This window comes from Cyprinodon tularosa, unplaced genomic scaffold, assembly GCF_016077235.1.
Source record: "Cyprinodon tularosa strain WSP-4 unplaced genomic scaffold, ASM1607723v1 ctg128, whole genome shotgun sequence".
In the NCBI taxonomy this organism is placed as follows: domain Eukaryota; kingdom Metazoa; phylum Chordata; class Actinopteri; order Cyprinodontiformes; family Cyprinodontidae; genus Cyprinodon; species Cyprinodon tularosa.
Window position 1 is genome coordinate 75,055 of NW_024038092.1, and position 13,400 is coordinate 88,454.

The following is a 13,400-nucleotide window of genomic DNA, read 5'->3' on the forward strand; positions in this document are numbered from 1 at the left end:
AGTCACAGGCAAGTCACAGAGGTGTGACCAACCAACCCCCTCTGTGTGAGGACAGAACAAAACCACAGAGAAATCAGATAACTTGCTTCGGCAGGATCTCCAGCAAGAAAGGAGCAAGAAAAAGACCCAGATCTCATCAATATCTTAGAACCAAACTGCTGCAAAAAAGACCTTTTGCAACACATTTCTTGAGTTTCAGAACGTATAGAGCCAGACTGGACGATGAGGGCTGCCTGAGAATTTGCACTGAGACAAAGAGGACCCCTACTATGAGCCACTGAGACAGAGAGAGACTGCTTTGCTGGTAGTCTGCCTGCTAATCTGCTGGATGGAACTCAACCTTCCAAATGGACATGGACAAAGGGTTTGCAGGTCTGGCATAATTAGGGACAGAACAAACAATATGTCTTTTGATGATGTTGATCATTTCCTTTGTTTACTGATGAGTAAAGACAAAGCTAACAGGATGGAATGCATGCTACGATATGCTATACGGAAACATGTGTTGAGCTGTTGCTAAAGCTTAGACAAGCTTTATTCACTAAGGATTTAAACACTGATGTAACATTAGTGTTCATGTGTTCCTCAGATGCTCATTACATTTCCATTACAAAGTATGACCAAGAGTCATTTAGTGGAATCCTGATGTCCATTCGCTGCTAGCTATTTCAAAGAGGGTAAAGAATCATTTAGCTAAAGGTTATTGGTTCTTGATTAAGCAAATCGTTTAATAAAGCATTATTTGGCCAAATAATGTTTTATTCACCTCATGGATTTGCATTGTGAATTGGTCTGAAAACATTCCAATTTCTCTAAATTAGTGAAAAGCTAATTTGATCATATCCCAAATTCTTCCAGATAAACTGGTTTCAAACACAGAATCCATCTTAAACAGTAATATGTTTTTCAACCATGTCTCCCTTCCTCTTTGTACATATTAGTTTAGTTTAGTTTCACTAGATTTAGTTGAGTGTTAAACTGAAATACGTTTGACTTGGAGCTGAATGATTTTTGTTAATAAACTCATATTTTGAACAGAAGTTGTGGTGAATTTATTCCATGTATGTGCAGAAATAACTGTTTGACCATGATTAGTGCTCCAATCACTCTTTCATCTATTGTTCTAACACACAGTTAGTAGGACTGTGTGTCATAAACAGTATATAACAGCTGAAATAATATCTGATTAAATAAGAAATTGAAAGTCCCAGATATGTGAGATTTAAACCAGTTTTTTTCTGTCAGTCTGCTCGATCTAGAACTCCTCAAGTGAAAAAGTGTTAGTTTCTGCCTGTTTAATTTAATAGAAAGTCTTCTTTAAGGAACCTTTGGCTATCTGATTATTAATGAATAATCAAACAAATAATGGGCAGATTAATCAATTTGCAAAAGAAGGGTTAGTTTCAGCACTAATAAAACCCAAGGAACTCCTAACAGGTGGAAGGGGAGCAGAAGGCAGTGGAGGTAAGTCTTGGACTAACTCTGGTTGTGGTGTTTTTATGCTGCTGGGATAAATTGGATAAATAAATTGGATAATGTTTGTATATGGGAATCTGTTTGCCTTGATGTTTGTGTAAATAGTTTTAGAGCTGAAATAGTTTTGAATTGGCGTTATAATAATAAAGTTAATGAAACCAAACCAATCATGTTCCAGGCAGTTTATCTTTTCCTCCATCCAGCTGCACTGAGGGGCCCCTCGAGGCTCTTATTTTGAAAGCGCTTGTGGTGGGTTTTCCTGGGATTAATTGACGCGGCAGCCTCCGCTGACCCTCCGGATTGATGTGTTTCCATATGACCGGGCTGCATACACATGCTGCGGTCCCTCCAAGGAGCCAGACGCGGACCCTGACAGTGAGAGAGGAAGGAAAGACAGGGGCCAACTGCATAAAGCAGCGCCTCTCCAGCGGATCATACAGCGCTGAGGAGCAAACACAACCATGCGCCTTTGGGGGATCTGCGTGTTTCTAGCGTATCTGCTGTACTCTAACCTGGCCAGCGACTTCAGCCACACAGATTACTATGAGGAGCCCTCGGACCTGGAGCCGATGGACCAGCCGGTGAGTCTTTTATCGCAGGACTAACTTGTTTGTCTGTGCGTAAAAGTTAGAGAGAGAGTCGGCCCACTGTGGACCCCCACGCTCCATCATGTGCCCACTCATAATCCGGGAGCGTTTCTGTGTGGAGGGAGAGGGAAGCTTTTCAGTTTCTGCTGATTTATAACTTAAACTCTGAGCTTCATTAAAACTGGAAACGGGTTGATTTAAAGCAGGTGATAAGAGAGAAAAAGCCTGTTTTCTAAAAGCAGATGCAGTCAGCTAAAGGAGCAGATAATCATCACAATGAGGTGGGTTCAGTGAAGTGATGCTGACAGGGATCATCTCTCAACTGTCTCAACTGTCCAAGTAGTTAGTAGGAACAGGAACTGTGGCTCTCTGGTGCTTTAAAAAAATGTATCACCAGGAACCAAGAAAACAACAAAAACAAACAAGCTGATCCCTGATTTCATGTTAAAATTACACCTTTAAGGTAAAAGCTGTTTTCAGTTTCCTTTTAAAAACAGATTATTTTAAAATAATGATCTGGAGTCAAAAGCAAAGCGAACTCACCTTTTGCTAATATTATTGCATTTCTTCCTGCAAAGTTAATCTGGATCCCATAGTGAAGGGGATGTCTGTCTTTATCATGTAAAGCTCTCTATGCTGCCATGGGTTGATGTCAGGGCAGGAAGTCTGACTTTGTTACACCAGGTTTAGAAATGAATAGTTTCAGATAACAATACTAATTCACATTGTCAGAGGAAGTTTTTTTTTTTAATATTTTTAAATATGTAAAGTAAACCATGTCCAATCAGACATCCTTTGAAATTGTTGCTGTTTTCTTCTCCTAATTTAAAAGAAAGTGAAATCCACTTTCCATCCATCATTCCTTTAGAGACAGCATGAAAAGTCAGCTGAGAGGAAAACAAGAAGAAAAGGGACAAGAAGAGAGGGACAAAACCTAGAACAGATAATGGATGTCTATTCTATTAACATTTCTCTATCTGGATAATGGGTCTGTTTTATGTGTTGTCTTCTTAATTCAGAGGGGCCCCTGCCTGTCTTTGCCTAGGGCCCCAAATTTCCTTAATCCGCCCTGGCTACTACTATATGTTTCACTCAGGTAGACCTTGAAAAAAAAACTAACTGAAAGTAAAATATGAGTTTATTATTTTAATCAACAATCTGGTTATTTCAATTGTTTGTGTTTTTACCATAATGCGTTAAAATCTGTTTTTGCTTTTTTCTCTGTACCACATTACACCAACAGATGGCTGCTGCTGCAGTCTGTCCTTACCTGGGATTTAAAGCTACAGTGTGTAATAATTACAGGCATATAAAGTCAGAAATTTAATATATTATACATAACTATGTTATTTATCATCACCTATGAGCTCAGCCTTTTAACCATAATATTTGCGTTGCCTTAGAATTCGTTATTTATAATTACATAGGAGCGGGTCTCGCAGCCATAGAGGCAGACATCTTTGCGCTACGGCAGCGCAGAGCCAACAAACTAGCGATTGCGAGATCTCCCTTGACGCTCGAAAATAACTACGGCAAGTTGAGAGAGATGGACTGAGACGGTACTGAACAGTAGATGGCAGTATTATGCCTGAGAAGCATTTAGTCTGCCTGAAACCAAAGAAGAAGAAGAAGCAGGTATACTGCGCCTCAGTAACAAGAAAGGTGAACAAGGCGGCAGGCGTGAGTGACTTTGCAAACTGTTTGGCACTGTGTGGCCAAACATCAGACGAATGGAGGATCATGCCTACTCTGTATCACAACGAAAAGCGGCGGACACCGAACCCCCGTCATCTAAGAAGCGGAAACACGACGAGAATAAACGCAAGAGTGACAAGAAACGACAAAAAACACGGATCAACATTGGCACGGCATTTACACGATGGAAGTCACTGATGGAGGAAAAAGGTTTTCAAAGTGACGCTCAAGTTGCCAGTTTTCTCTTGGACAGGTAATTAATCCTACACACACAATTGTCTAATATCACTGCAGTTTTTGGAGTACAGGATGCTCAGACCTGTCTAAAACAATAACATGCTGCGTGATGATGCTGTTACTCTCCAGTATACTTATTCAGCAACGTCCCTGACGTTTCACAGGTAATGATTCAGTAATTTTCTGTAAAATAATTTTCTGGATATATACCTCGGTTACTTCTCTCCGGCTCCTTTGGAGATCTTCAAGCCTTTCCTCCTCTGCTCTCACCCCGCTGGCTCCCCTCTCTCGCCTGGCCCTAGCTGCACGGCCTCCCTGCCCTCGCCCTCGTCCTCTCCCTCTTCCTCGCGTTGTAACCCCCGTGCCACCAAAATGACTTGGACTCTGTAAACGGGGAATATATATTCTTCCAGCGAACACAATCTCGCTGTTAAACTAATGACTACAATTACTTCGTCTGTTTATATCACCATGCAAAGCAGCTCACCAAAACGTCACAACGATGTAGAAAAAATAACGGGTATATTTATTATCTTAAGTCTACATGAAATCTATACCCTACACAGACCAATGAAATACTATCTGTAAAATTATCTATGTAAACAAACCTCATCACTTGAGAAGGTAGGTGATGCGGACGTCGTGGAAGACATTTTGTCCCGTAACGCTCGCCGTACTGTTGGGGGGGAGAAGCGGTGGGGGGCAGATGTTCATGTTGCTGCGGTCTGCAGTCTGACCGCTAGATGTCGCTGAAAATTACACACTGTAGCTTTAACATCTATTATTACTGATTTTTTAAGCCATAAAGTTTAGCTTCTGTCCATTCCAGTCTCAGTTATTGATTTACCCATTAGTTTAGGTTATAAACATAATTTCAGTTCAACTTTTACTCAAATCTAGACTAAATCGGTCTGGAGCTGCACAACACATGGCGTGGCAATCATCAGCGCAGTTTGGATGTGTGCGATGACTGCGATGGCAAAGGCTGCTGGGATGAAGGGAAATGGAGGCAATGACCTTTCAGAGGTTTTACTTTCAGGATCTGACTGCCAGTAGAGAACATTTGGCGAATTTGGTGAACTTTATAGCTCAAAGAGTGTAGTGGATGTCATGGAAAGAGAGGACTGTGGAAAATGTAGCTCCTTCTCAGGTGATATCATCATCATCATCATCATCATCATCATCATCATCACCACAGCGATATTAAAGCCGTTTCTTTTTTACACACTTCATCCAAATGTGTAGCTTTGTGATGAAAGTTGGCGGGTCACTCGGCTGGGGGCTGATAAACCTACAGTTACTCGACACGAATGCTTTCATTAGGTTTTTCTATCTTCCAAAAATGAGATCAAACATATATTTATTGAATGCTTTCTTTAAGAGAACAGAATACACTGATATTTATATTTATAGATGCTTAGAGAGATGCCTTTTAATGCATTATATATACATAGGGCCCAAAAGGCTAACAATGGGACCAAACGACCCACTCATCAGTTTCAATTTGCATGTTTCCAAGAAATACAAGGCCTTGTCTATTTAAAGACTCAAACTCACTGCAGATCCAGACATTTGAATTGAGAAAGCTTCCTGGAGAGGTGAAGAAATGTCTTCAAATATTGGCAACCAAGTCCAGTGGATTGTTTTTTGGAACTTTTACGGAATGACTATGACCTGGATGACTGAGAACCTTCATCAACTAAATAAGGGCGATAAGCTCTGGTGTCTTCAGGTTGGGTCAAAGTCTAGAAACTCAAGTTGAACCATGATGTTAGAAAAAGAAAAAAAAAGAAATCATCACCTCCATTATTCACAGCCTGCTGCTCGTTGAGCGGTGGACAATTTAAATTCACTACTGATGATTTGTTGCTAAAGAACTAAAAGAAAACTTTTCATTGATGTTTTGTAAAGGAGGTAGTTGAGTTGTATCCTTTATTCACCACACAGGGGCGCTGTAGCCCCCCCGGCTGCTTTAGCCAAGCATGCAGTAACATCATTATGCAACAAAGCCAGACAATGAAGTAAAAAACTTTTTCACAGTTCTTCACGTTTCTGGTTTTTGTTTTTTGGTTTGGTATGATGGTCAGGTTTGGGGGAGTGGCGGCCTAGTGGTTTGGGCATGGAGCTTGGAATCCAGAAGTTCTGAGTTCTAGTCCCATTCCCTTAGCCTGCACTCTGAGTCCCTGAAAAGCACTGCTCCCAGGGCGCCGCACAATGGCAGCCCACGGCTCCCCAAGAGGATTGGTTAAATGCAGAGAGTGAGTTTTGTTGCTCTGTTCTTGTGACAGTGTAATGACATAACACTGGAAAATAAAAAAATAAAGGGTTGGATGTGCTGTTCTTGTCTTTGAGTTTGTGTTAGAAGTTCTTCCTGATCTTCCTGTTCTGGGATTATTTTGTAATAATGATATTGTTGATGATCAGCATTTAATTCAGGCTTCTTTGCAATGTAAATGTCAAGGTGGGGTGGAGGTTTGAGAGGAGGACCCAAATGCAGACTGAAGCTGAAGTGGTTTCTTGGAGATTTAATTAACCAAAAGTTCAACAGAAGGAAAAATCCAAAACATAAATCCACAAGAGCTGAGAACCAGGAACTACTCCCGAGAAGTGGGGAAAGAAATGATGACAAACCAGCGAAGAGTGACTGAACAGGAGGAGAATATATGGGAGAGAGAAACCAGGCTAGTTAGCAGATTGGGAGCAGGTGTGAACAGAGGAGGCTAGAAGGGAGCTAGGGAAAAGGAGACTGACACAAGAGGGCAACCACGGAATACCTAAGAACTCAAATATAAAAAAAAACTCAGAGAAACTCAGAAACTTGAACAGAATCAAAACCATGACAGTAAAGTTAATATACTTGAAGTTTAGAGCTTTAACCAGAAACTTTCTCAAGCCAAATTTTCTGAGTTAAGTTTAAAAAACGGAAATAGATATTTCAAGAAATCAGTGGATCAAGTTACCTGTCAACTCTGCATCTGATATTTATCTTTTAATCATTTTATACCATTATCTTTTATTTTGTTACAAACTATCTTTTGATATTTATAATTAAAAATGTTAGATATTAATTAAAGTGCCTTGAGATGACATGTGGTGTAAATTGGCGCTATAGAAATAAACTGAATTGAATTGTTTTGAAAATATTTCCTTTAATTAATTTCTAACAGTTTTAATCATAAATATCAAAGGATAAGGCAGTTTTTCCTCTCCACTGTCGCTACAAGCATGCTTAGTGTGAGGATTTGCTGAAGAGTCACTGAGTCGATGCAATCAGCTGGTTTTCCTTAAATAGAAATCTTTGAATCAATCTGACTGGATTATCTGGTAAACTGGAAAGTGCCTTGAGATGACATGTGTTGTGAATTGATTCTATAGAAATAAACTGAATTGAATTGCAGTTTTAATCGACCTACATGACGGGGAGGACAGAGCTTGGAGAGCAGGGTCTATCTTGGGAGGGAGGGGAGTGGCTGGGTGGGCTTTGGGCTGTGCAGGTTTAGGGAGGGCTGGTCTCTAATTAGCGCCAGCAAAGACACGTGTGCGTGGGTTTTCCAGCAAGGCAGAGCAGGTCAGAGGAAGATGAGTGTGAAGCAGCCCGGTGTTTCTGTTTGATCTCAGCAGTTCCGTAATTGGGATGATGAGTTTCCCTCCAACTTCAAAGTTCTCACCACTGAGAAATTCCTCCAGCTCATCCCTGGTGTCAGGAGGAGACTTTCTGCAAGCAGCTGCCAGTTCCTGTCTTTCTGATTTTACCCACAAACTGAGGACTGGTTGTTGGTCCTCACAGTTACCATGCTGACATTTAGCTTTAGTCATGTCTCTGCACATTTTGGCTCTATTTAAGATTTTTTTAGTTTTCAGTTATATTTTGATTCTTGTATTTCTGTGTTTTCTAGCTTATTGGTTTAATTTCCATTTTCAATTCAATTTATTTATATAGCACCAATTCACAACACATGTCATATCAAGGCACTTTCCAGTTCACCAGATCATCCAGTCACATTGGTTCAAAGTTTTCTATAAGGAAAACCAGTTGATTGCATCGACTCATTGACAATCCATCAGCAATCCCTCACACCAAGCATGCTTGTAGCGACAGTGGAGATGAAAAACAGGAAGAAACCTCCAGCAGGGACGTCTTTACTGCGACACCTATGCAGACGACCTAGTTTTGAAGTATAAATCAGCCTTAAGGCTACGTTCACACAGCAGGCTGAAGTGACCCAAATCCGATTTTTTTGGCCCATATGCGACCTGGATCTGATCCTTTCATGAAAGTCTGAACAACACAGATTCGATTTTTTCCGCTTGGCTATGTGGTCCTGAATCCGATACGAATCTGATCTTTTCAAATGCCACCTGTGTGTGAACGGCCAGGTCGCATTCATTCGATCTGAACATCGTTAATACCCGACAAAGGTCACTATTCTGTGTCTTGCTATGAAGAAGCGACAAGTAAAACAACCATGGCGGACGATGATGCGGAGAGCAGTATTTATGTTTAAAAATTTTGAAAAGATAGTGTTTTTATGGTTGGGAAAGATCTCTAGATGCGATCCAGCACTACCATTCATGTTTACTTCCGTAAACACAGAGCACTCTGGCCTGTGACGTCATTGTGTCCTCTACTGCACTTGGGTTGTATGACTTCAGCTCACACAGGAGATCACATACAAGTCGCATTTATTTGGAAATCTGAACGGCAATGCAAAAAAAAATCTGATTTCACAAAAAAATTGGAATTGTGGATCAAGGCCTGCAGTGGGAACGTAGCCTAACATACCTAAAGTGAAAGGCTCAATTCCCCTCATTTGGCTCAGCAGAGGCCATGGTAATGAGACACTCATCCTATTCAGGTGTGTTAAAAATGGGGTGCATCAAAAAGTTGCAGGATAGTAGCTCTTGAGGACTGGACCCCTGCTCTAGAGATATTAAGATATTAACATCTGTAAAGCAGAGGAGTTGCTGTACGTTAAGATAGCAACAACACATTGTCAATATGCACAGACTGGAGTTTAATAGTCCTTTGCTAAAATATATCTAAAGTGTTTTGAATGCACCTTTTTGCTAAGAAGATGTTCAGCATGATGGTTTCCTGCTCCTATCCCCAAATTGCCGTATTAAGATCTGGAGACGATGGCGTCCATTAGAGTAAAGTGGACCGTTCCTCCTGTTCAAGGAACAGGTGTGGGAGAATCTGAGCTCTTTGATACGGTGTGTAATACTGCTGGAGGTATTGGTTTGGTGGGAACGCTGTGGTTTTAAGTGAAGGATCGTGATCATCAATAATGATTCTCAAGAAGAATTATTGATCCACCTGCAGCAGCTGAAAGTCAGCAGAAACGTTGAATGCTTTTCTGGTCTTTACTCTAAAAATGTTCTTTTAGATATACCAGTGCACAAAGAGAACATGCAAACTCCATGCAGGAAGACCCTGTGCTGCAGACCGTCTCACTCTGCAGTCTGAACAAAATCCATTCACAGATTTAGTTCTCCTGTTCAGACCATTCTCTGTCCATATTGTCATTAAAACTTGTTCTCTGTTTCCATTAAACATTTTAACGTTTTAGTTCACATTTTCATTCTATTTAGGTCTGGGTTGCCATGGCATTACAAGGCAATTATGTAGTTTATCTCTGTATTTTATTTTATATCAAAACCCTTTGAATTTAAATCTACTTTCACCCCTGAGCAGTAGTAACCGAGGGGTAAATAAAGCCAAAATTGCCAAAGCAGAATGTTTTTGTTCTTTGCTTTTTTTAGGAGTAATTCAGATTTTATTGATTGTGTGTAATAAATAATTCATAGTAGATCAGGAAGTGTTTGCTTTGGGATTGAAACCTTGTTTGTCTAAAACTTCCTTTATTGGACATTTTGTTTGCTTATCTGTCTGCTATATTAACCAATATGATGTGTTGAACTAGATCTGCTATTTTCACAGCTTTTGTGTGACACTTTTTTATAAAGTAGGGCATTAATTTATTAAAAAAGTTTATTTGAATTCTCTAAATCAAAGTTTTCTGTCCAACAGCAATGATGATCTGCACGGCAGCATTCTATACCCAGCTAATGTAGCATCTAGGATAGAGCTGTCAGTCTGGGAAAGAATCTGGTTCTTATTCTAAGTTGTAAAGGTTACCTGTTCTATGAAGTTCAACATAAAACTGACTAAAACTATCACATATCATAACGACTAAAATGCTACTAAAACTAATAATAGTTTTTATCCTGAAGACTAAATCTAAGATGGCTGCCAGAGACAACACTGGCGTCAGATGCTTGATTGAACGATAGGACTGAAACAAGGAATCAGAATAATCATGATTAATTACTTATTGAAATAATTATCAACTAATTTAGTAATTGATTAATCCTTAAAGTCATAGGGAAGCGGCCATTCCAACCGTTGCATTTCCGAATTCTCCCGAGTGGTGCCCGGCTTTACATGAATGAATAAAGTGAATGTGATTGGTCGATTATCAAGAGGGCGGGATTGTTGTGGCAGAAGGTTCACAAGCAGGAAATATAGTCTGATAAAGAATATATTTATATCCATGTTTAAGCCAGAATGATTTGACATTTAAATATGATTTCCCTACAACGTTAACTAGAATGTAGAGATTGTAAAACATTCCCATAGCTGACGGAGCGATCCACTTACAGCAGGAATTATACCAATATGGTGAAAAAATATATATATACATTTTGCTTTTAGGATCAGTTTTTTTTTTTTTTCCGTCTGTCAGTCTGCTATATCCAGAACTCGTCAAGTAGAAACGTTTAAGTTTGGCCTGGTTTAATTTTGTAAAATACTTCTAGGAACCTTTCACTACTGATTAAAAAAATAATGGACAGATTAATTGATTTGCAAAATAATCATCATTAGCAGCCCTAGTTAACAAGCATCTAAGCAAACACACCTAATTAAGTAGTCAGTGAGTTTATGTGGGGTTGTGTGTCCAGACCCAGCTGCCAGTGTATGTTGCCAACAGCCAATAAAAAAGAGTGGGCAGGACACAAGGACACCTGTGGCATCACTGTGCAAAAAAAACGAAATGTTAATGTAATTTATTGTTGAATTGAGGAGGTAAGTGGGACACTTTGCTAATGCAACAAGATAATTTAATTTAAAATAAGATAAAACATTTAATATAATTAAGTAACAATACTAATTCCATATTCAAATTTTATTTGTTTACTGAAATTAAGGGTAAATACACTTAATCTAAGAACTTGTTTTTAGATCATTTTTTGCAGTGCATAGAGGTCTGGGATAATATCAACTATTAACTTACAAGTTATGTAGAGATCAAAATAAAACAAGAGAGATTCTCTGATATGCAAAACTAAACCAGTAACCAAACAGTTTAAATAAGGACCAGAAAGAAGAGGAGGTTGGACAGACAAGTGGACAGTTTGGATAAAAAGGTTTCCACATTGAATAAAGCTGTATATTCTAATTGGTTCCTAATGTCTGTGTCTGTGGGCCAGTCCAAATATCATACTGCTGTCTGATCAGATAGAAATTACATTTTGGATAAGAGTCAACATTGAACCTAAAGAAAGTAGGGCTGAACAATTAATCGCATTTTCAATATAATCGCGATAAAAAAAAATGCAATTTCCAAATCGCGGATGTCTGCAATTTTTGGCTATGTAACAATTAGTGAATCAGACGCGTTCTTTAGGTGTCAGTAAAATGTTTAAAGTGGATTTGCTTCCACATGGAAGGGAAGACAGTTGCAGCAGTGAGATAATCTAATTTTATTACTTGTTTTAGAGTTTATATATTCATACATAGCACTAAGTACCAGTTAATCAGTTTAATACATAGACGGGTTTGTTGGTTGCACTTTGGACTTCATGTTCAACAAGGACTGATGTCCAAATCAGTTAAAAGCTGTTCTCTTGAATAATATTCTGATTAATAAAAACATTAAAAGTTCTTGATTTAAATAGTCCTTGTTTACAATTGTCTTTATTTAGAGGCTATTTTTGTTGCTTGTGGTTATGTAGAGAAAAGTCAAAATTAAATTGCAATTTTGGTTGAAATATATCGTAGGCAGAACGCGATCATTAATTAGGACACAGCGTGTCTTTTAGCACCTAATCTGCACAGCGATGAAACAGATTGATTTGTTGTTTGTATATGTTTAAAAAAAGACATGACCAATTAAACTGGGGGAAAATGCATTAAATCGCAATATAAAGAAAAAAATTGCAATTAGATTATTTTCCAAAATCGTTCAGCCCTAAAAGAAAGGCTCACATACTCAGTCCAAACTCTCACAATCAACTGCACCTTTTTTACTGTCTTTAGCTGAATGATTTAACCAAAAATCTAAATTGTGATGATTTTTAATCAAAATAGCGATTGTGATTTTATTTTGATTTTCCTTTCCACTAAACCCCAGCTCATAGATGTTTTACTCCAGGCTTTTAGTTTTTGAAAGCTTGCTTTCCCAGAGACCATTGTTAGAGGACTTCAGTGTAACCATTGTGTTAAAAAGGTGTTCAGTTCTACATGCATGCATGGATCTGCTGCTAGCTGCAATTCTCTCTGTCTTTCTGTGTGGCAACAAACCCACCTAAAGTCTGAAATCACAACCTACTCTTAGAGAATCTGTGAGGACCATTTATCACATCATGTGTCCTCTGCCTCTCATGTTGAGCAGAAAACATTTCCTTTATAATTTTGACAATAATCTGCAGTAATATTTTCTAGATGGACTCTAGATTGATCTATTTCAGTAAGAACAGATGATTATTTGAAAATGTTTTACTGTGGACAAGTTCTATGTGTTTTATTTGATGAATGAACGTCAGGTCAGAATTTAAACCTTGCTGCTCCATCTTTGATCTCCTTCCAGTAGGAGTCCTGATCTGACAAGTGCTGCATAGCTGGTAGATACTGATGCACATTTAAGTCTGACTTTTGGTGCTCTGATGAGACCTTCAAAATGCTAATTGCTTACTTGTGACTGTATTTTTAGAAGAATGTGTGAATCAGCTCTGCCAAGCTGCTGCCCTTTAAGCTCTGATTTGGCCTCAGATTTGCCTTTTGGACACATTTTTCGGGACGTTTTATGCCAAATATTTCACTGCTGTTCTTATCTGCTTCCTTTGAACTACTGTATTTTCCTTTTTGGCTGCATTTATTTAACCAATTACCTCGTTCTGCCTTAGAGATTGGCTGGACATGACTTTCAAAGCTCTGTTTTACATTACTAGGGTGATACTGACAAATAATGTCATATATCATTCAGTCTAAGACATATTTATTTTGTTTAAGCTTTTGGTCAGAACCCTTAACCTTGGTGCTTTCAGTTGTGGGACACATTTCAAACTTGTAGTTGCCAGGAAAGCGGGATATTTTATCCATAATGTTAAACACTATTATTATGC

At 38.9% G+C, this 13,400-nt stretch overlaps 1 protein-coding gene across 1 annotated transcript in view; it reads left to right on the forward strand.

Annotated features, from left to right (window-relative positions):
- Positions 1-1,738: 1,738 nt before the first annotated feature.
- Positions 1,739-13,400, forward strand: part of vegfc (vascular endothelial growth factor c) — a 97,215-nt gene continuing 85,553 nt past the window's right edge. Inside the window, exon 1 of the mRNA XM_038276829.1 lies at positions 1,739-2,057. Within this exon, the coding sequence (XP_038132757.1) occupies positions 1,938-2,057 (120 nt within the window). The 5' untranslated portion in view covers positions 1,739-1,937. The remainder of the gene's footprint in view (positions 2,058-13,400) is intronic.